Source organism: Heptranchias perlo, chromosome 25, assembly GCF_035084215.1.
Source record: "Heptranchias perlo isolate sHepPer1 chromosome 25, sHepPer1.hap1, whole genome shotgun sequence".
Lineage (NCBI taxonomy): Eukaryota > Metazoa > Chordata > Chondrichthyes > Hexanchiformes > Hexanchidae > Heptranchias > Heptranchias perlo.
In genome coordinates this window covers 46,082,450-46,106,308 of record NC_090349.1, presented here as the reverse complement: position 1 = coordinate 46,106,308, position 23,859 = coordinate 46,082,450, and the positions used below count along the sequence as shown (strand labels likewise).

At 43.0% G+C, this 23,859-nt stretch overlaps 1 protein-coding gene across 4 annotated transcripts in view; it reads left to right on the top strand.

Annotated features, from left to right (window-relative positions):
* The window catches only part of LOC137342290 (membrane-associated phosphatidylinositol transfer protein 2), a 354,330-nt gene that overhangs the window by 308,225 nt on the left and 22,246 nt on the right, over positions 1-23,859 (top strand). For 2 of the 4 annotated variants that reach the window (XM_068006204.1, XM_068006205.1), the window contains 8 exons: positions 6,149-6,360; positions 9,059-9,234; positions 10,549-10,719; positions 12,482-12,628; positions 15,262-15,426; positions 18,799-18,947; positions 19,709-19,825; positions 19,949-20,065. In XM_068006204.1, coding sequence (XP_067862305.1) covers positions 6,149-6,360; positions 9,059-9,234; positions 10,549-10,719; positions 12,482-12,628; positions 15,262-15,426; positions 18,799-18,947; positions 19,709-19,825; positions 19,949-20,065 — 1,254 coding nt within the window. Of the gene's footprint in view, positions 1-6,148; positions 6,361-9,058; positions 9,235-10,548; positions 10,720-12,481; positions 12,629-15,261; positions 15,427-17,742; positions 17,968-18,798; positions 18,948-19,708; positions 19,826-19,948; positions 20,066-23,859 lie in introns of all 4 variants that reach the window. The other 2 variants (XM_068006207.1, XM_068006206.1) reach the window with 2 other exon arrangements.

Here is a 23,859-nt window from a genome sequence, read left to right as displayed (position 1 = left end):
TTGGGGAAGGTTTAAACTAGAATGGCAGGAGGATGGGAACCTGAGCAGGGAGACAGAGGAGGGGGAATCAAGGATAGAAACAAAAGACAGAAAGGGAAGAAGCAATAGTGGAAGGCAGAGAAAACAAGGGCGAAAAACAAATAGGGCCATAGTGCAAAATTAAACTAAGATGACTAGCAATCTTAAAAAGACAAGTCTAAAGGCATTGTGTCTTAATGTACGCAGCATTCGCAATAAGGTAGATGAATTAACAGCGCAGATAGATATTAACGGTTATGATATAGTTGCGATTACGGAGACATGGCTGCAGGATGACCAAGGATGGGAACTGAACATCCAGGGGTATTCAATATTTAGGAAGGACAGGCAAAAAGGGAAAGGAGGTGGGATAGCGTTGTTAGTAAAGGAGGAAATCAATGCAGTAGTGAGTAAGGATATTGGCTCGGAAAATCACAATGTGGAATCTGTATGGGTGGAACTAAGAAACACCAAGTGGCTGAAAACGTTGGTGGGGGTTGTCTATAGGCCCCCAAACAGTAGTGGAGATGTAGGGGAGGGCATTAAACAGGAAATTAGAGACGCATGCAAGAACGGTACAACTATAATCATGGGTGACTTTAATCTACATATAGATTGGTCAAATGAAATTAGCAATAATACTGTGGGGGAGGAATTCCTGGAGTGTGTACGTGATGGTTTTCTAGACCAATACGTTGAGGAACCAACTAGAGAACAGGTGATCCTAGACTGGGTATTGTGCAATGAGAAAGGATTAATTAACAATTTTGTTTTGTAAACAATTTTACAACACCAAGTTATAGTCCAGCAATTTTATTTTAAATTCACAAGCTTTCGGAGATTTTCTCCTTCCTCAGGCAAATGTTTCAAGATCTCCTTGAAGCCTACGCATTTATACATATTGAACAATACAAGGTGTTTACAGACTGCCCCTGCAACTGCCCGTTGCCAAGGCAATCACCGTGTTCAGACAGAGAGGTGTTACCTGCAGAACCCCCGAATACACATTCAACAAAAAAACAAACAGGGAAAAAAAAACAGAGAAAAAAAAAACACAGAGAGAGGCAGAAACATCCGGAAGGCAGAGAGAGCCAGCAAATGACCCATTATATTAAAAACAGATAACATTTGTTCGCTGGTGGGGTAACGTGTAGCGTGACATGAACCCAAGATCCCGGTTGAGGCCGTCCTCATGGGTGCGGAACTTGGCTATCAATTCCGCACCCATGAGGACGGCCTCAACCGGGATCTTGGGTTCATGTCACGCTACACGTTACCCCACCAGCGAACAAATGTTATCTGTTTTTAATATAATGGGTCATTTGCTGGCTCTCTCTGCCTTCCGGATGTTTCTGCCTCTCTCTGTGTTTTTTTTTTCTCTGTTTTTTTTTCCCTGTTTGTTTTTTTGTTGAATGTGTATTCGGGGGTTCTGCAGGTAACACCTCTCTGTCTGAACACGGTGATTGCCTTGGCAACGGGCAGTTGCAGGGGCAGTCTGTAAACACCTTGTATTGTTCAATATGTATAAATGCGTAGGCTTCAAGGAGATCTTGAAACATTTGCCTGAGGAAGGAGAAAATCTCCGAAAGCTTGTGAATTTAAAATAAAATTGCTGGACTATAACTTGGTGTTGTAAAATTGTTTACAATTGTCAACCCCAGTCCATCACCGGCATCTCCACAACATAACAATTTTGTTGTGCGGGGTCCCTTAGGGAAGAGTGACCATAACATGATAGAATTCCTCATTAAGATGGAGAGTGAAGTAGTTGAATCCGAAACTAGGGTCCTGAATCTAAATAAAGGAAATTACGAAAGTATGAGGTGCGAGTTGGCTTTGATAGATTGGGGAACTTTACTAAAAGGGATTACGGTGGATAGGCAATGGCTAATATTTAAAGAATATGTGCAGGAATTGCAACAATTATTCGTTCTTGTCTGGCACAAAAATAAAACAGGAAAGGTGGGTCAACCATGGCTTACAAAAGAAATTAGGGATAGTATTAGATCCAAAGAGGAGACATATAAAATTGCCAGAAAAAGCGGCAAGCCTGAGGATTGGGAGCAGTTCAGAATTCAGCAAAGGAGAACAAAGAGATTGATTAAGAGGGGGGAAATAGAGTATGAAAGTAAACTAGCAGGGAACATAAAAACTGACTGTAAAAGCTTCTATAAATATGTCAAGAGAAAAAGATTAGTGAAGACAAATGTAGGTCAGAAATGGGGGAAATTATAATGAGGAACAAAGAAATGGCAGAACAATTAAACACATACTTTGGTTCTGTCTTCACAAAGGAGGACACAAATAACCTCCCAGAAATGTTAGGGAACCAAGGGTCTAGCGAGAGGAAAGAACTGAAGGAAACCAGTATTAGTAAAAAAAATAGTGCTAGGGAAATTAATGGGGCTAAAGGCTGACAAATCCCCAGGGCCTGATAATCTACACCCCAGAGTACTAAAGGAAGTGGCCCTGGAAATAGTGGATGTATTGGTGATCATCTTCCAAAAGTCTATAGACTCTGGAACAGTTCCTACAGATTGGAGGGTGGCAAATGTAACCCCACTATTTAAAAAAGGAGGGAGAGAAAAAAACAGGAATTACAGACCAGTTAGCCTAATATCAGTAGTGAGGAAAATGCTAGAGTCTATTGTAAAAGATGTGATAACAGAACACTTGGAGGGCATTAACGGGATTGGACAATGTCAGCATGGGTTATGAAAGGGAAATCATGCTTAACAAATCTACTGGAGTTTTGTGAGGATGTTACTAGTAGAATAGATAGGGGAGAACCAGTGGATGTGGTGTATTTGGATTTTCAGAAGGCTTTTGATAAGGTCCCACACAAGAGGTTAGTGTGCAAAATTAAAGCACATGGGATTGGGGGGAATATACTGGCATGGATTGAGAATTGGTTGACAGTCAGAAAACAGAGAGTAGGAATAAACGGGTCTTTTTCCAGGTGGCAGGCAGTGACTAGTGGGGTATCGCAGGGATCAGTGCTTGGGCCCCAGCTATTCACAATATATATCAATGATTTGGATGAGGGAAATAAATGTAACATTTCCAAGTTTGCAGATGACACAAAGCTGGGGTGGAATGTGAGCTGTGAGGAGGATGCAAAGAGGCTCCAATGTGATTTAGACAAGTTGGGTGAGTGGGCAAGAACATGGCAGATGCAATATAGCATGGATAAATGTGAGGTTATCCACTTTGGTTGTAAAAACAGAAAGGCCGATTATTATCTGACTGGTGATAGATTGGGAAAAGGGGAGGTGCAACGATACCTGAGTGTCCTTGTACACCAGTCGCTGAAAGTGAGCATTCAGGTGCAGCAAGCATTTAGGAAGGCGAATGGTATGTTGGCCTTCATTGCAAGAGGATGTGAGTACAGGAGCAGGGATGTCTTACTGCAGTTATACAGGGCCATGGTGAGAGCACATCTGGAGTATTGTGTGCAGTTTTGGTCTCCTTATCTGAGGAAGGATGTCCTTGCCATGGAGGGAGTGCAACAAAGGTTTACCAGACTGATTCCTGGGATGGCAGGACTGACGTATGAGGAGAGATTGGGTCGACTAGGCCTATATTCACTGGAGTTTAGAAGAATGAGAGGTGATCTCATCAAAACATATAAAATTCTAACAGGACTAGACAGACTAGATGCAGGGAGGATGTTCCCGATGGCTGGGGAGTCCAGAACCAGGGGTCACAGTCTCAGGATACGGGGTATGCCATTTAGAACTGAGATGAGGAGAAATTTCTTCACTCAGAGGGTGGTGAACCTGTGGAATTCTCTACCATAGAAGGCAGTGGAGGTCAAGTCATTAGATGTATTCAAGAAGGAGATAGATATATTTCTTAATGCTAAAGGGATCAAGGGATATGGGGAAAAAGCGGGAACAGGGTACTGAGTTAGACGATCAGCCATGATCATTTTGAATGGCAGAGCAGGGCCGAATGGCCGAATGGCCTACTCTTGCTCCTATTTTCTATGTTTCTATGTTTTGGGGTTCGTTTTCTGTGATTCTGGCGATTTTTCTAGGAAAACTATTGGCCTTGATCATGTCTTGAGTTGACTTTTGGATAATACAGTGAATACGCCAGTGTGGACAAGATGGGCCGAATCGCCTCCTTCTGTGTTGTATCTTTTCTATGGTTCAATGGAAACCAAATAGCTTTATATTGTTCTAAATTATAATCCGGTTATATTATCATAGAATTTCAAATCATAAGCCATTTTCTATTCATTCTTCACTCTCCCCATTGCTCAGTGTCAGTATGTGTGAATTTTAATAGTGAATGTCATCATCAGGGCCCTTTCAAATCTGTTCTTGTCTTTGTCTTTAAGTTTTGTTTGTTACTCTTGGTTTTCTGGCATTGCACTCCAGCCCCGAGCTTAAAGGCCTCCACTTGATTTGGCTACTAGGAGGTGCTTGACCGCAGTCTGGGTGATTTGCCTCCTCCTTCCCCGTTAACCTGTGTTAACCCCTCTCTGAAAATACTAAGATTGGGACCTCACTACAGGAAATTGAGTGTCAAATTGTGCAATAAAATATTTAACCTTGAACATTTTGGGGGGATAAAAATAACCAGGGTCGTGGCATACTCACGGTAAGCAGCATCTATCTCCCTTTCCCTGTTGGTGCAGCTGACAACTGGTGACTGAAGTTGAGCAGAATCTCTGCTTCTGTGCCAGTAGCTGACTTGAGTATCATTAACAAAGTCAGCACTGTGGATGAGAACCCAGTTTTTGCTCTTTTGTGCAGTATTTATGCTGGGAACTGACTGCACTGCTGCTGAAGGAGAACAGTCAACAACAACAACAACTTGCATTTATATAACGCCTTTAACATAGTAAGATGTCCCAAAGCGCTTCTCACGAATGTAATCAGACAAAATTTGACACCGAACCACAAGGCAATATTAGGACAGGTGACAAAGAGGTAGGTTTTAAAGAGCGTCTTAAAGGAGTGGAGAGAGGCGGAGAGGTTTAGGGAGGGAATTCCAGACATTAGGGCCTAGACAGCTGAAGGCACGGCCGCCAATGGAGGGGCAAAGGAAATCAGGGATCCTCAAGAGGCCAGAATTGGAGCAATGCAGAGATCCCGGAGGGTTGTAGGGCGTGAGGGGTGAGGCCATGGAGGGATTCGAATACATGGATGAGAATTTTAAATTTGAGGCTTGCTGGACCGGGAGCCAATGTAGGTCAGCGAACATGGATGAACGGGACTTGGTGTGAGTTAGGGTACGGGCAGCAGAGTTTTGGATGAGCTGAAGTTTACAGAGGGTGGTAGGTGGGAGGACAGCAAGGAGAGCATTGGAATAGTCGAGTCTGGAGGTAACAAAAGCATGGATGAGGGTTTCAGCAGCAGATGGGCTGAGGCAGGGGTGGAGATGGGCAATGTTATGGAGGTGAAAGTAGGCGGTTTTGATGGCGGAGAGGATATGGGGTCAGAAGCTCAGCTCGAGGTCAAATAGGGCGCCGAGTTTGCGAACACGCTGGTTCAGCCTCAGATAGTGGCCAGGGAGAGTGATGGAGTTGGTGGCAGGGGGCTGAAGAGAATGGCCTCGGTCTTCCTAATATTTAATTGGAGGAAGTTTCTGCTCCTCCTGTACTGGATGTCGGACAAGCAGTGTGACAAATCAGTGGCAGTGGAGGAGTCGAGAGAGGTGGTGGTGAGGTAGAGTTGGGTGTCGTCAGCGTACATGTGGAACCTGACGAGTTTTCGGATGGTGTCGCCGAGGGGCAGCGTGTAGATGAGAAATAGGAGGGGGCCAAAGATAGATTCTTGAGGTTCTCCAGAGGTAATGGAAAAGAAGCCATTGCAGGAGATTCCCTGGGTATGACTGTAGATAAGAATGGAGTCAGGGGAGTCCCACCCAGCTGGACAACGGAGGAGAGGCATTGGAGGAGGATGGTGTGGTCAACTGTGTCAAAGGCTGCAGACAGTTTAGGTATAACTAGATTGTTTGGCTAAGGTATAACATTGCTACTGCCTATTTGAAATTTCCAACTAGTTGCAGTGCCGACCTGGCTTAGTGCTGCTTTTTTGCAATTTTGCAATCACTTTTTAGGAAGCCCTTTCTGCTGATAGCAGCTACCAATCGCCTGTATGCTGTAATTGATTTACAGGACACTGATCTATTATCTCCTGGTATAGTTGTGAACAACAGCTATATTTCCAGTGGTTCCAACCTAGAAGCCAGCAGGCATCTCAGTAGAAGCAACATCGACATTCCTCGAAGCAGCATGGATAATCCAAATAAGCAGCTGCCAAGAAAGAGAAGTGATTCTTCAACATATGAGCTAGACACAATTAAACACCACCAAGCATTTCTTTCCAGGTAAGTGCTTAAAAGATCCAACGGAACATGAATTAACTTGGGGCAAAATGTGTAAAAGTGTCGATGTGACAGCCTTTTGTGTGGTAGCAGAGGCAGAGCTAGATTTGGCCATCGGAGGTCGAACTCGAGATTTGGCCGACTCGGCAGGAAAGGGTCGCGCTGGGAACTGGGGAATGCCAACTTACCTGGTCCGAAGGCTGAAATGGGAACAGCGCAGACTCGCAGGCTGGAGCTGGAGGCTCAAGAAGGGTGACACAGGTTCCTGGGAGTGAAATGGAGGCGGCCCCCCAAAGCCTCGTTGTCCGATCTCAAACGATTGGGGTGGGGGGGGGGAATCATGACCCCCACCCTCCTGACCGTTGCACTGGCTCTGTGGTGGGACACAAGTGGTTATTTCCTGGGTAACTCAAACTCAACCTATAACAAGAATCCCCAGATAACTGAGTTCAGTTTACCTTCTCTCTTTGGTACGTAGTTCAGGAAGGAATCTTAAAATGGGAAATAGGTGGAAGGGGGAAATTTAAATCCATCTCCATGCAAAGTACCTGTTCAGATTAGCCTATTTACAGTCCAACCCCACTGGACAAGATATTGGCTGAACAAGTTTACTGGGTTAATGAACCATCACTTTAAGGACACCGTGAATTGGTCTATTTTTAAAAAGAAACACATAATGACAAATTACATTTATATAGCACTTTCAACGTAGAAAGATTCAGAGACATGAGAAAAATGGATATCGCTACTGATCCCTGTCCGGTAAGACCGTTATTAAGACGCTAACTAATTTGATTGAAATTTTTGAGGCGGTAACAAGCAGGTTCAATGAAGGTAGTGCGTCTGATGTAGTCTACATGGATTTTAGCAAGGCTTTTGACAAGATCCCACATGGCAGACTGGTCAAGTAAGTACAATCCCATGGGATCCAAGGGAGAGTGGCAAGTTGGATCCAAAATTGGCTCAGTGGCAGGGAGCAAGAAGACGGGTGTTTTTGTGACTGGAAGGCTGTTTCCAGTGGGGTTCTGCAAGGCTCAGTACGAGGTCCCTTGCTTTTTGTGGTACATATTAATGATTTGAACTTAAATGTAGGGGGCATGATTAAGAACTTTGCAGATGATACAAAAATTGGCCTTGTGGTTGATAGTGAGGAGGAAAATTGTAGACTGCAGGAAGATATCAATGGACTGGTCAGGTGGGCAGAAAAGTGGCAAATGGAATTCAATCCAGAAAAGTGTGAGGTAATGCATTTGGGGAGGTCAAACAAGGCAAGGGAATACACAATAAATGGGAGGATACTGAGAGGTGTAGAGGAAGTGAGGAACCTTGGAGTGCATGACCACAGATCCCTGAGGGTAGCAGGGCAGGTAGATAAGGTGGTTAAAAAGGCATATGGAATACTTTCCTCTATTACCCGAGGCAAAGAATATAAGAGCAGGGAGGTTATGCTAGAACTGTATAAAACATTAGTTAGGACACAGCTTGAGTACTGCATACAGTTCTGGTCACTACATTACAGGAAAGATGTAATTGCACTAGAGAGGGTACAGAGATTTACGAGGATGTTGCCAGGACTAGAGAATTTTAGCTATGAGGAAAGATTGGATAGGCTGGGGTTGTTTTCTTTGGAACAGAGGAAACTGAGGGGTGATTTAATTGAGGTGTACAAAATTATGAGGGGTGTAGAATGGATAGGAAGGACCTATTTCCCTTTGCAGAGAGGTCAATAACCAGGGGGCATAGATTTAAAGTAATTGGTAGAAGGATTAGAGGGGAGCTGAGGAAAAAAATTTTCACCCAGAGAGTGGCGGGAGTCTGGAACTCACTGCCTGAGAGGGTGGTAGAGGCAGAAACACTCAACTCTTTTAAAAAGTACCTGGATGTGCACCTGAAATACCATAACCTACAGGGCTACGGACTAAGTGCTGGAAAGTGGGATTAGGTTGGGTGGCTCATTTTCGGCCGGCACGGACACGATGGGCCAAATGGCCTCCTTCTGTGCCGTAAATTTTCTATGATTCTATGCTTTGCTTTTACAGTGACGTATTTTTATATCTGCTAGAATTTATTTTAAATAGTTTGAATACATAAGTATTCTGTACAGTGTCACTGTATTAAAAATTTTGATACTTCACTGCTTCTGAGAAGTACAAACAAAAATTATTCTGCGCTAGAGTTTATGTATTGTGGATTGAAATTGACTGTCAGTTTGGTTCCCTAATATTTTGTATGGGAAAGGTGCTCCACAGTACTAGTCTTCAGTATCAATACATGGAACTGATTTAAACACAATGATCCTTGCATTTAATTTTTGAATTAGATTTTGTGCTTGATTCAAATCTTCAGGCTTGAACTCAATGTGATGGTCACAGCTAACGAAAGTGCTTCTCCTGCCACATGTGGTTTATTGTGATCCTGTGAGTTTTTGTCATTCGTTTCCGCATGCTGAGTAATTTGCCGGCATTTATTGGCTGTCCTAAGCCTCTGCATTCCCCCCTACACTCAGGTTAGGCAGCAGCAGTGGTTGAGACCTATTAAAGGACAGAATGGACCTGACTTACCAACGCTGCTTGTAGCAGTTTCCTTAAAATATACGTTCCCTTTAATAGGTAAATGGATTGACCATCTGAGGTGTAATGTTTACAGGAAAATTATTATTTTTTAAAAATTGTAATATGAACACTTGTGTTTTTTCTGATAGTTTGCATTCTAGTGTTTTAAGGAATGATCCTTGCTCCAGGCGATCTAGTAGTTCGACCATGCTGGAAGGAGTCAGCCCTGGAAAGTTTGAATTTGAAGTGACGGACTTCTTTCTGTTTGGTTCCCCCTTGGGACTGGTGCTGGCACTGAGGAAAACTGTTATCCCCAACTTGGACGGTGGGTAGCTTGGCCAATCCACTTCCCTCTGTTACAGTGAAGCTGAAAGATCGTCTGCCACCAGAGTTTGTTTTACGATTCTGTGTCCGGCTGAGAAAGTCTAGTGGTGTCAGACCCTTTGCAGCCTTTTTTGTTCAGTATCATGCTCAGGAAGTGCGTCTGCGTCACTTAATGTAGCAGACATATGAGAAAGGACAGGAAAAGACCAAGTGGTCCATCCTCCCTGTCCCATCCAGACATCATGCACCATCCTGAGTCACACAATCTGCTGGGAGATGTAACAATAACCTGTGGCTAATTTAGGAAAAAACTCTGGGGAATTCCCCCAAAGACAATCAAACTCTGGAGACCACAGTGACTGGCAGCACTGGTCACAGTTAACGCACCCACTTACCTTCTGTGACTTGAAATGTCTTCCACTCACAGGATCTTGTCCAGCTCCCTTTTGAAGCTCTGTAGCGAATCCATATTTGCTACACCTTCTGTCCAGGTTGATGACGCTGTGAAAACAAATACTTCCTGACATCTAATCTAACTGTCTGCATTTGGATTTTGTGCTGATTTCCCAATTAAATCTCCCCACCCTATCCAGCTCAAATAACCAAGGCGTGTAGACTTACTGAGGGTCATTTTGACTTTGTGTGATAGTGTAAAGCAGATGATGGCGAATGGACAACCTTTTACATCTTTCCTGATTTTATTTCCATTTACGTCAATCGGGTGAGATGTAAAACAGGCTGCCGATTTGCTATCACCCGTTTCACACTATCGCACAAAGTCAAAATTACCCCCAATGTATTGAAACATTTTGTTTGATTTTTGCTGTCATTTTTGAGAAGGAAACTGTTTACATTCGGTAAAGGTGATGTGAAATCAAGGGTCCCAATAAAGCTTTTTCAAAAAAGGCAAAGTTTCCTCCTATCTTTGGATGTCCAAAGTACCCCCAGTGGATCTGCTGGAGGGTTCTGTTACCATTAGTTTTACTCATTTATTTAGGAATAGGAAGGACTTGCATCAGATACATACTTTATAAGTCTGTTACTGTTCTAAATATGTTGCATTTTTAATTTTTTTAAATTAAGGATTTATTCAGTAGGTAACATAAAGGCAACTGAACGAATTTAATTGACTTCAGTTTTAAAACAATTTGAATGTTTCTTTTCCAATAGCTGGTTTGAATGGTGGGAGATACTTGCTGATGTACCTTTCCTCAATAATGTGTTAACTTATGTCATGAAAATCAATGTTCACCGTTCAAGACATTTTGTCAAACAAATGTCAGCTAATTGTCACATTTATTCCATTCTTCACTAGTCTCCCAGTTGAGACCAGCATGTCAGCAGGTTTACAATCTGTTCCATCCAGCGGATCCTTCATCTTCCCGCTTGGAGCCACTTCTGGAAAAGAAATTTCACCTGCTGCCACCATTTAATGTTCCGCGCTACCAGAGGTTCCCACTGGGTGACGGTAACTCTGCTCTTCTGGGTATGTACACTTTGAATCAGCTTCTGCAGCAACAGACAGCTACCAGTTAACGTAGTTAGGTACTCTGTTCATATAGCATTGTTTATGTTTAGCAGTAAGTATTATGTAGGATGGTTTGTGAGTAAATTATTGGGCCATAATTTACTGTCAAAATAACAGTAAGGCTAATGGTGCTCACAATGCTGCAGCAACTTCAGGCGAGGACAAATGCGTGGTTAAACGCCGAAATCCATAAGTTGCTGTCCGAGATGCGCCACTCCTACATTAGCTTCGCGAAAATAGCACCTCATTGTCTGCCTCACCGTTGAAATGCATTGAACGGCGTGAAGTTGCTGTAATTTTGCAGTAGATACGAACCAAACTCGCCACAGAAAGTTAAGTCTTGTCCATTTCAGTTTTAAGTACCCTTTTAATGACGTGATAAGTGTTAATTACTGCCAGTCAACTTCTCTGGCACTGAAAATTAACTATTACAAGCGTGGAGTCTCATTCCTTCAGGTTTTAATTGTTGTTGGAGATTTTTAAAATGTCAGATTTTAAATTATTTTTTTAACTTTTCCTTTGTCTCTTTTTTCTCTCTCTCAATCCAATCTTTCTTTCCCTCTCACTATATCTCTTTCTGTACCTGATTTGACATTGAATTCACCCACTCTAATTTACACTCCCTTCTCAGCCCTTGCGCTGTTAATTTCACAATCCTTCAATCTGATTGGTGAAGGAGATACCCTGTTGCTTGCCCTGTTCACTCAGGTCCCAGATACCCCGTTCCTCTTACTGTGCCGTTATCAGCTCACGTTTTCAGCAACCTGCCACGCAAAAAATTTAAAAACCTAAACATGCAAAAGGCAAGTCTAACTGAAGGCAGACGCCATTAGATGCTCTGCCACAGCAAATTATGGCCCACTAATAATTAGCCAATGTGATCGTAGCTGTACATTGCAACAGCTGCTGTGTTTCGAAACTGTTTCAATCAACTACAACATGCATGAGGCAATAAAATTTCCAGTATTGTGTACTAGTCAACAAATAGACTTGATTTGTTGATCTTTTCTATGAACTGTTGAATGTTTCTGGATCTAAGTAAAAGAAAACTGCAAGGCTGATGTAATAGGAATAGCATTTTGTATGCAAAGGACCCAGGCTCTGTGCAGTGGTAAACAAAGCATTAAATAGACCATTCCTGTCATAAATATGTAAATCTTCCTACAATACAGTAAGAAATGGAAACTTGTAATGGAGAAGCTGTTTAAGCATTAATAAAAACTGCAGGGGACTGTACTTGAATCTCCATTTTTATTAACACAGTAGTAGCTAAGAGACTATGTACTGTATCTGTTTTATGTTTCAACAAGTTTGCCCTTGTCCTCAGTTTTAAACAAATAAAGTTGACCCTTACAGTATAGAACATTTAAAACCACTTGGATAAATCCTTGAAGGGGAAAAATTTGCAGGGCTATGGGGAAAGAGCAAGGGAGTGGGACCAATTGGATAACTCTTTCAAAGAGCCGGCACAGGCACGATGGGCTGAATGGCCTCCTTCTGTGCTGTATCATTCTATGATTCTACTTAAGTTAAAATATGTAAAGCCTGATCTATGAACTATTTCAATAGCATGAGGGGAAAATAAGAAACAATCTTTATTTTAATTATAAAATGCAAAAAATAAAATGTCAGCATTATCCCTCAAAGCTGTTGACTGTATTGTTCATGGTATGGTTTGTGGCTAGATGTCTGTCCTTTTGTTTTTTCCGTCTGCTTCTAGTTGAGACAGTCCAGAGCAATCCCATCCTCATCCTGGAAACCCCATTTGTGGCTCTCCAACGACAGGAGAGTGTAATGGAAACTAGTATACCAGTTCCTGTCCTTAACTGGCAAGATGGTTCCAGTCGGAATCCAGCTGTTACAGAGTGTGTGTAGTCTCTCCTTCTGTACTGTTGTGATCTGTGCTTTGTGCCTGCTTCTTTGCTTAGAGACGATGTGTTTTGCGACTTGAATGGACTTGAAAAATTTTCACTGTTGGGGATGGGGGTATGTGCAGGAAGAGCCTGACACTGCAAGAGTAGTACACTGATGGTAATAATCGTTAGGGAAACACGTGTACCTACACGCGCACACACCTATATATATACACACACACCCACACCCACACCTACGCCATCCCGACGCCCACACCCACACCTATGCCGTCCCGACGCCCGCACCCGCGCGCACACCCACGCCTAGGCACCCGCACGCACACACCAACACCTACATGCCCGCGCGCACACCCACACCTACGCGCCCGTGCGCACGCACCCGCGCGCACACCCACACCTACGCGCCCGCGCGCACACACCAACACCTACATGCCCGCGCGCACGCACCCGCTTACACACCCACACCTACGTGCCCGCGCATGCACACCCACACACCTACGCACCCGCCCGCGCGTACGCACCCACACCTACGTGCCCGCGCATGCACACCCACACCTACGCGCCCGCACGTGCACACCCACACACCTACGCGCCCACGCACAGACGCACACACACACCTACGTGCCCGCGCGCGCACACCCACGCACAGACACACCTACGTGCGCATACACAAACACTGTACTGTAAGAAATCAGGTGGAATCTAAATCTAGGAATGAGAATAATCACTAGTAGGTACCTGGTATTTAATAATTATATTACTAGATTCCTTTCAGTGCAGTTGAAATTCTTTCAAGTCCAACATGATGAAATGTTCGATTTTTGTCTGTACCTGATAAAGCATCCATTTTAATTCGTAATACAACATCTGTTCATTTGAACTAAATTCAAGATGACATTGGGCAGAGTTTTCCAAGTGTTGGTGCGAGTGTGTAGAATGTACAACTTTAAAAGGGGGACTGAGTTGCATTTTTGCTCCCTGGTCCAATTATCCCCTGCCTTCTAACCTGCCTCACCCCAAGATTACACTTGGTCCCTGACTTCAATGCCACGGGAGATCGATTCATACTTTTTAAAGAACTGCTGACCAGCTTCAATCACTGCTGTCCCTGACCAATGCCCAGAGGGTATTTGACACACTCTGGCATCACTGCAAAAACCTAGATATAAGGAATCCTTCGCTTTGGTGCCAGATTAATTCTGGCTCGCGTACTGTGGAGTCATCCTCCCATCAACAAAAAAAACAAAACATGCCTAATAAGTCTTTGATTTCATCTGACTACGGCTTATAATTCCATTTTTGCATGCAGTTAATTTCTTTTACAAATACCATATTAATGGAGTAACAGATTATTCCAATTCTGCTTATGTGTAATGAATTTGAGGTTTACTTTGCATTTTGTGCTTTGGCATGTCATCACTGCTGAGAATTTTGTACTGAAATAATTCGTACTGCTTGAAATTCAACTTGACTGTTAAATGTACATACAATAATTATTTTTTATTTTGTTTTCCTTGAACAGATAAACCAAGACATAAGCAAACACAAAATAAGCTAATTGTATGACACAAAAGTAACTTCTAATTGATTTTAGTCCAATTTATGGCATTTTAGGCAATTGAAGAAAAGAAATATAGTGGAATATTATATCAATCAATGAGTGAGAATATATAGAATTCTGCTGTATCTCTGATGCAACTTTTTAATAGGAGTAATTATGCAGATTTTGTTGGTCCTTCTTTGAGTTTTATCAATGAATCCCTCCATCAAATGCTTCTCGTCTAGTAGTGTAATATTTCCACTTCATTTTGGAAATGGGCAATAGTCAGGCCACAGGTCTCTCTATTACTGCTTGTCAGTTCTGCTCCTCGGTTGTACAGAAGGCTTGGAGTGAAGTGAGACAGGCAATGTCCATTTCTTTGACTCCACCCCAATACAGAACACTCTCGTTTCACAAGGCACTCGACTCTACAGTCTAACAAAGAAATGGCCAAACGGGCCAGCCCTGGCAATCAAACCCATGGTTTTCTGATTGGGAGCTCATTTTTCATCATTTTTACTGGTCTGTTTTATTTCCATTAGTGCAAATCAGAAGGGGAAAAAGAGTATAATAAATGAACAACCCTTCCAAATAAGGAAGATGCTTGGAATTTTTTTTGCATCATTTGTTTAATCCAAAATACTGTTGTGAGCATTTAGCAAGTGAAAATATGCTAAACACAATTAATGGGAATCATGAGTGTCCAGTTAGTATTGCTGTGACTAGCACTTGGAGTTAAAGTCCAGTGACCCAGTCAAGCAGTGTACAATTTCCCATGGCTTGGGTTTGACATCCCGTTACTCCATGCTGCCTCCCACCTTTACAAACTGAGCCAAATTTGGCTCTTGTCTTGTTTATTTTTCCCCTTCTGTGTCCTGTGTGCCTTCACCAACATTGACAAGTCGGCTGTTTGTCTATTACCTTTTGCTAATTGGTTTCCTTTTTGTCTCAAAACTCAGATGGAATGTATTTTCCCCCCTAAAACTGACTAAAAAGATTTGCATCTGAGATAGTTGATGCCTTTTCCTTGAGTTTGTCTGTTGTCCTGTTGGGTCTAATTTTAATTTCCTTGTTTCGACTCAATAGCAGATGTTGTTCAGTCTCATGCTGGTGTCTTCATGGAAAGCTCGTCCCCTTCCTCCCCCTTAACAGCCCCAATCTTCAGGGGATTCCGGAGGGCGAGTGAAGTCAGCATTGCCAGCCAGGTGTCGGGAATGGCAGACAGTTACACAGCTTCCAACATAGCCAACAGTAAGTGCTGCAGTACATTGAAACATCCTGCGTCACATTGCTAAACAAGAATACCTACCATTCTACTGGGCTGTTCCAGAGAACCCTATCCAGCCTAGTCCTGGGGCTGCAACGGGATCATGCAACCTGTGCAATTGCACGGAGCCCCGAGTGGACCCACTGATAGGCCCTGTGCAATGGTAAAAGTTGATCCCTCATCGTTTTATCAACTATTTTTATGTTACCTGTGGCAAACACTCCTTTTCACAATCGTATGTGTCCGGATTTGGCACCAGATTAAGTAGATAGCATTTAGTATCTTCATCTAGCAAAATGTAGGGGCCCAAACCGAACCTTTGCAGGTTGTCCCTCGCTAGGCAAATGTAGCTCCTGCCCCTTCCATTCAGCTAGCTTACCCAATATCAAAAATCTAGTAGGCTGTATATAATTACTAATGTATTTAATATTGTTCTTGCATTCTAGGCCAATATTTTATAAATAGGAATTTGGGCAAAATTTTGGTTGATCAAATTCAAGTCCTTTGGTATTTTAAATCAAATCCTCTTGATGGAGGTTAGATAACTAGTTTGAGTATTTGTCTCAGATAAAGACAAGTCAAATTTTCCCAAGTCCTTTTCTCACCACCTCTCTCTTCATCCCATATCCATTGATATATTCAGGCATTAATGCATCCAGTCAGTTGAATTGTATTGCTTCTCACTAATATTACTGTATTCCATTAGTTGTTCTAATGCACTGTTGTGCTATCTTTGTAAGAGATCCATTTCCTGTCGCCCATTTGATTCACATTGGTGTGGCTGTTGTCGCGTCATTTGTTACAATATTCAAGGTGACAGAGCCAGACGATTTTGTCGCATTGTGGTGTGGTAGATTGAAGAGCTGATATACTGAGCCAGAGACTGTGAGCACACAGGCTGCTGCTGACAGTTCTTCACATGGCCAGTTCCTAAACTCAGGAGCAAACACAGAAAAACAGTAGGAACACACAGCGTCGGTGGGCAGAAAAGATAAGTTAACTTTTCGGATATACAGCCCTTCATTAGAACTTTACAGGCTGTACGCCTGAAATGTTAACTCCCCTGTTCTAGATGCTGACTGACCAGCTGGGTGTTTCCAGCATTTTCTGGTTTTGTTTGATCTCAAGTGTGTGATCACGGGGAGATGTTAAGTTGAGACTAAATTCTTCCTCACAACAAAGGAGAGAAAGTCAGAGGGAGAGTTTGTGCCTCCCTCCCTCTGATAGCTGCTCGGAGAGCTGCTTTGGCAGGAGCTTGAGATCAAGTTACCTGTCTACCCTCCTAGCAGTTAATGGAGCAAATGTTTACGAAATAGAAAGATTCTTGTACCACTTGGCATTATGTATTTCGGGAAGTACTGTGCCTCTCCAAATGCCTGAAGCAGTGTGGTATTTGTTTGTACAGTTTTGACCACTTCTTTCCCTGACCTGCTCCCATACACATCATTTACGTTTGATGTGGCTGTGTGTAAAATGCTTCACTTCTTTTCTATATCTTTGTGATTTTCACATCGCAGCAATAAAACAGAACACAGACAACATTCCCATGTTACATGGGGGAAAAAGAACATTTTTCTTTACCAGCTGTTCTATCTGTGATCTGTCTACAGTGGAGGCATTAGTGGTTTTTAAAGGCCTTGAAGGTGCAATGATTTTGGAGCATATTGTAAAGTTCTTTTGGAACCCCATCGTATTCATCAGACCAGTCAAAAGGACAATTTCTTTTTTATTTTCAATTACTTGTTAAATACTGGTTTGTGATTGATCATTGTTTTCAGATACAAACCTCAATACTAATTTGAATACTAAGCCGTTTCAAGTATCTGACCGCACGTATAATAACATTTGTAGTCTCAAGGGCCCAGTAACTAGAATGCTTAACTCACATCTTGAAAGTCCTTAGTTTGGGTGACAGTCTGCCTGTTAGCCTGTGGCCGAGTTGAGTTTGTTCATTCTAAGCCGGGACACGAGCTGTTAGTACCATGCGGTGACAAGGTGAGGTAAGTGGGAAAAGGCGGAATTGATGTCGGTCCAGTCCTTACTGCTCCTCCCAGTGGGAGGCTGCCGAGGGTATTATTAGAGGTGCTGAATGCCCAGGTCAGGTTTCATTCATGATGAGCAGTTCATAAGTTGGAGAAAGAGGGAAGTTTAAAAAGATCAATCACACCAAACCCCATTGCAAGATTCTGTCATAATTCGAACAAATACACTTTAAAATGTTCTTAAAAATAGAAACCAAAGTCTTTGGTGTTTACTTGCTTGTTGTATAATATGAATTTTGTTTTACTTTCATTTCTCAGAGCAAAAATATCACCCAAACCATTGCAAAAAGTTGGCTTTCTTGTCCAAACTTGTCCCCTACAACAAAGCCCTTCCAAAATGCATTTTCCCTCAGGACAATAAACAGTCCAAACCCGTGCTGTCACAGAATCAGAACAAGCAAAGGCTGAAACAGAATTGTGTGAATTCTGCTGAAAAACAGAGTCCAACACAACAGAAAGTCTCAAAGGTGGACGTCCAGAAAGGTATTCGGATCATAGAACCAAACCTAGTTTAACATAGCTTTTAGATGCATCCTCGCTTATAACCCCCCTCCCCCAGACAAATTTCCTCTCCCTTTTAAACCCCTAGAAAGAAACTGCTAGGTTACCAAACCCTGTCAAAATCTGTCATTAACACAAATTTGAGGTATATAAGGTGTAATTTGAACCTTTTCTTTTACTAATTGGGTACATACGTGAGTGATGGACGTAGCACACTGGAAGTCATGCTTCGAAGGGAGTGACCACAAACTCGATCGATTTCTATGAATTTCTAACAAGTTTGCGAACTCTTTCTTCCAAATGAGATTTTGGCGACCTCTTGCTAGGGTAGGTTTTCCAGTTGGTGCTGTTCTCGTACAGATGCTTACTGTGCTGGTACTGAGTTCCTTTCTGCACTATTAGAGTGCAACTATTAAAATACAGCAGGGAGGAATTTGGCAGCAGCACTTAAAGCATTTGCATGAGAATAGAACCGACTGAAAAATCTACCTCACTTTCTCTGAGGGGAACTGGCCTACAGTTTAGGTGTAATTGTCTCTACACCAGTTTCTCAGTCACTGATACTGTGATAAAATTAGCTGCAGCTATGTTTTATTTCTACTTTTAATAAGAAATAACAACTTTAGACTTTGAGTGAAATTTGTTACGCATATGAAAACCTCTACAGTAAAAGGATTGATCAGTGTATTACGCACAACTCTTCACAATAATAAGAAGCAAACTGACATGTGAGCTCATTCACCTTTAAACTAATCCCTAGATTCTTCTAAGTAATTTATTTTTTGACTTAAAAAGGATTTCTTTTTGTTTCAGTTGCAGCAAGGTGGTGGGGAACTAAGAGGGTTGACTATGCTCTCTATTGCCCAGATGCTCTAACAGCTTTTCCAACTATAGCCTTACCCCATCTATTTCATGCAAGTTACTGGGAGTCAACAGATGTCGTCTCATTTCTGCTACGACAGGTAAAAGAAGAAATAACTTACATTCATATCACACTTCTCTTGACCACAGGATGTCCCAAAATGCTTTACAGCCAATGAAGTACTTTTCAAGTGTAGTCACTGTTGTAATGTAGAAAACGCAGCAGTCAATTTGTTCCATTGCAAGGCCCCACAAACAGCAATGAGATAAATTATTGATCATTTTGATGTTGGTTGAGGGATAAATATTGCCCAGGACAGCAGGAGAACTCCCCTGCTATTCTTCGAATAGTGCCATGGGATCTTTTACGTCCACCTGAGAGGACGGACATTTTACACCTCATCCAAAAGACGGCACCTCCAACAGTGCAACACTCCCTCAGTACTGCACTGGAGTGTCAGCCGAGATTATTTGCTCAAGTCTCTGGAGTGGGACTTGAACCCACAACCTTCTGACTCAGAGGCGAGAGGGCTGCTCACTGAGCCAAGGCTAACACCTTAGGTAAAAAGAAAATACATTTTCTATTAACAATCTGTGAAATTCTCTGTTACCATTTTATTTTGATATAGATATATCTGCAATTCAGCCTTCAGACACGATTAAAAAGTAATTGACATTCTCACAATAGACATATGGTGGAAAGACGATGAAGGAATAATAAAAAGAAAGAAAGATTTGCATTTAAATAGCGCCTTTCACAACCTCAGGATGTCCCAAAGTGCTTTACAGCCAATGAGGTACTTTTGAAGTATAGTCACTGTTGTAATGTAGGATAATAAAGTATAATAATATTTACATATAGGTTATGAGACATGAAAGTGGAAGTGTTCTGGAATTGGATGGGAAGGAAGTTTCTGTATTCAGTCCTTCAAAACCACGTGAAAAGTGGCTTCGTAAGAGGACACAAGTTAAAATAAGGGTATGAAAATATCTTTAATATCCTATGGTGTGTGTAATGTGCGATCTGATTTATTTATTTCTTGCAGTTAACTGAACAGTTGATATGGAAAATAAATGTCCCTTTGCACACTGTGTTACACAGAATGTTACAGCAAATCACCGAGTGAGTGATGTTATTGTTACTGAAGATGGTCCTCAGACACTGACTGGGAGATTTATGTATGGGCCCCTGGACATGGTCACACTGACTGGAGAAAAGGTGAATATTCAAGACTTGGCACTATTGCTGCCGTGTATGATGCAAATTACTTGCTGTATTTATGACTCGCTTGGGAAAGACAAGTACAACATCAGGTTGTCTGATGAGAGAAACTTTTGTTAGGAGAAACATTTTTAAGCAGAGGGCTGTTTGAACAAGAAATGCTCCACCAGAAATCGTGGTTGAAGCAGAATCCATAAAAGGTTTTAATAGAGAACTAGATAAAAATTTGAAGAATAAAAATTTTAAAAGGTACAGGAAAAGTGCAGGGAATGGGACTAAGTGGTTAGCTCTTTCAGGGAGCCAGCATAGGTGCAGTGGGCCGAATGGTCTCCTTCTGTGCTGTAAAATTCTACGATTCTTTTCCTTGACTAGATACAAGTAGCTGCAGATACGAGTACAATAAATAATCAATGGTGGAGCTCTATAATGAAATAGAGAGGGATCCTGTACTGTTCAGAATAGTGCCTTTCTTACACACACAAACATTGCTAACACTGACACTTTGCTTTAAAATGCCAGGCATTTTTATGCAGCCTACACTGTAGCTGTGTGGCACATGACGGTGTTGTATTGTGTGTCTTGGTCAGTGCCCCTGTAGGTATGGTTTAGGCATCCGGTTCCTTTATGTAGCACAGCAGCAGTGTGATTGCCGTCAGCCACAGATTGAGAGTTTCCAGAAAGTGGGTCTGTTCCATGAACATGCAAGTGTTTTGTGATGTCAAGTGTAAAATATTTCCTCCAAACCATGAATGCTTGAACTGGAGGTGAAGTTGATTGCGTGCTCTCTTCCTCGCTGGGGGTTTGTTGGACTGGCTGATCTGTCAGATCCATAAATGGAATGCTTTGCTTGGGTAGCTACACTGACCTTTCCTGACCAAACCATCACATGTTCTCCGAGAAAAGCTGAAGTGTGCCTGGGGACCTCAGAACTGAGGATGCCATTATTGGCAAATCTGCACTTCCTTTTCCTACACTCAAGAATAGCAGCAGCAATTCAGCAAGTTAATAATGACAGTGACTATAAATATCCACATTGCAGTTGGTTTTGTGTCTTTATAGTAATTAGTATTCCATTGTCCTTACACACACATACACACACACACACACACACACACACACGGGCCTTAGAATTCAATCTGTGTCTTCGTGACTGATGACATCACAATTTCTCTTTGTCGTGGTGTGTGCTTTATAAAGTTCAGTATCTGGCAAGGCTCAAGTTGCTATGTTAGGGGCTTCCTGCAGTCTCTAAGACCTGAGTGATGTGCACCATGGTGAACCAGCACAGTTTAAACCAAATCCACACTCAACCAGAAGCCACATGATGATTAATTGATAGAGACGCTTCAGTTATGCAGCATAAGAAGTTTGCTATAGACCTACCTGCTTCCAATTCTACTTAAGCGTACGAGTATTAAATAGAGGAGTAATGTCAGGATTGAGGGCATGTACTGAGTGGGGTACCCCCGGGATTGGTGCTGGGGCCCCGACTGTTGCTGATGTACGTAAAAGACTTGGATTTAGAAGCGTAAATTGGGCAAATTCGAAGATTATACCAAATGGGGAGCGGGGGAGAGGCGGTTGAGTTTGATTAATTGAGGTGGTTAAGATGATTAAAGGATTTGATAGGGTAGAGAGAGAGAAACTATTTCCTCTGGTGGGGGGAGTCCAGAACAGGGGGGCATAATCTTAAAATTAGAGCCAGGCCGTTCAGGGGTGATGTCAGGAAACACTTCTTCACACAAAGGGTAGCGGGAATCGGGAACTCTCTCCCCAAAAAGCTGTTGAGGCTGGGGGTCAATTGAAAATGTCAAAACTGAGATTTTTGTGAGGCAAGGGTATGAAGGGTTACAGAACCAAGGCGGGTAGATGGAGTTAAGATACAGATCAGCCATGATCTGGTTGAATGGCGGAACAAGCTCAAGGGGCTGTCTGGCCTCCTCCTGTTCCTACGTTCCTACTAAGCAACCAAAGAATTACAAAAGGACATAGACAATATTTGCAAATGGGCAAAACTGCAACAGGTGAAATTCAACAGTGGAAGGTCTTACACACTGGAAAAAAATGGGGAAATATGTTGTACTAACTGGAAGAGAAGCTGAAAGCAGTCTGGGATCGTAACCTCAACACTAACTGTCCAGTCATTGCAGCAAGCAACAAAGCAAACAGAAGTCCGGATGTATTGCTGAATAGGTAGAGTATAAGTCTGAGAATACCGTGGCGAAGCTCGACAGAGCTCTGGTCAGGTCGGATCTCAAATGTTCCATTTTGCTCACGGAGGCACAAGGGAAACACCAAGCCCTGGAACCAGGGCTGAGAAGGGTCATGAGGCTGATCCCATGTGTCAGGGACCTGAGTTGTGAGGAAATGTTTGACAAACGTGGACTCTTCAGCCTTGAAAGGAGATAAATGTGAGAGGACTTTTATTTTTTATTCGTTCATGAGATGTGGGTGTTGCTGGCAAGGCCAGCATTTATTGCCCATCCCTAACTGCCCTTGAGAAGTTGGTGGTGAGCCGCCTTCTTGAACCGCTGCAGTCTGGGTGGTGAAGGGTCTCCCACAGTGCTGTTAGGAAGGGAGTTTCAGGATTTTGACCCAGGAACGGTGATATATTTCCAAGTCGGGATGGTGTGTGACTTGGAGGGAACGTGCAGGTGGTGTTATTCCCATGTGCCTGTTGCTCTTGTCCTTCTAGGTGGTAGAGGTCGTGGGTTTGGGAGGTGCTGTCGAAGAAGCCTTGGTGAGTTGCTGCAATGCATCCTGTGGATGGTGCACACTGCAGCCACTGTGCGCCGGTGGTGAAGGGAGTGAATGTTTAGGGTGGTGGATGGGGTGCCAATCAAGGAGCTGCTTTGTCCTGATTGGTGTCGAGCTTCTTGAGTGTTGTTGGAGCTGCACTCATCCAGGCAAGTGGAGAATATTCCATCACACTCCTGACTTGTGCCTTGTAGATGGTGGAAAGGATTTGGGGAGTCAGGAGGTGAGTCACTCGCCGCAGAATACCCAGCCTCTGACGTGCTCTTGTAGCCACAGTATTTATGTGGCTGGTCCAGTTAAGTTTCTGGTCAATGGTGACCCCCAGGATGTTGATGGTGGGGGATTCGGCGATGGTAATAGCGTTGACTGTCAAGGGGAAGTGGTTAGACTCTCTCTTGTTGGAGAAGGTCATTGCCTGGCACTTGTCTGGCGCAAATGTTACTTGCCACTTATGAGCCCAAGCCTAGATGTTGTCCAGGTCTTGCTGCATGCGGGCACGGACTGCTTCATTATCTGAGGGGCTGCGAATGGGACTGAACACTGTGCAATCATCAGCGAACATCCCCATTTCTGACCTTATGATGGAGGGAAGGTCATTGATGAAGCAGCTGAAGATGGTTGGGTCTAGGACACTGCCCTGAGAAACTCCTGCAGCAATGTCCTGGGGCTGAGATGATTGGCCTCCAACAACCACTACCATCTTCCTTTGTGCTAGGTATGACTCCAGCCACTGGAGAATTTTCCCCCTGATTCCCATTGACTTCAATTTTACTAGGACTCCTTGGTGCCACACTTGGTCAAATGCTGCCTTGATGTCAAGGGCAGTCACTCTCACCTCACCTCTGGAATTCAGCTCTTTTGTCCATGTTTGGACCGAGGCTGTAATGAGGTCTGGAGCCGAGTGGTCCTGGCGGAACCCAAACTGAGCATCGGTGAGCAGGTTATTGGTGAGTAAGTGCCGCTTGATAGCACTGTCGACGACACCTTCCATCAATTTGCTGATGATTGAGAGTAGACTGATGGGGCAGTAATTG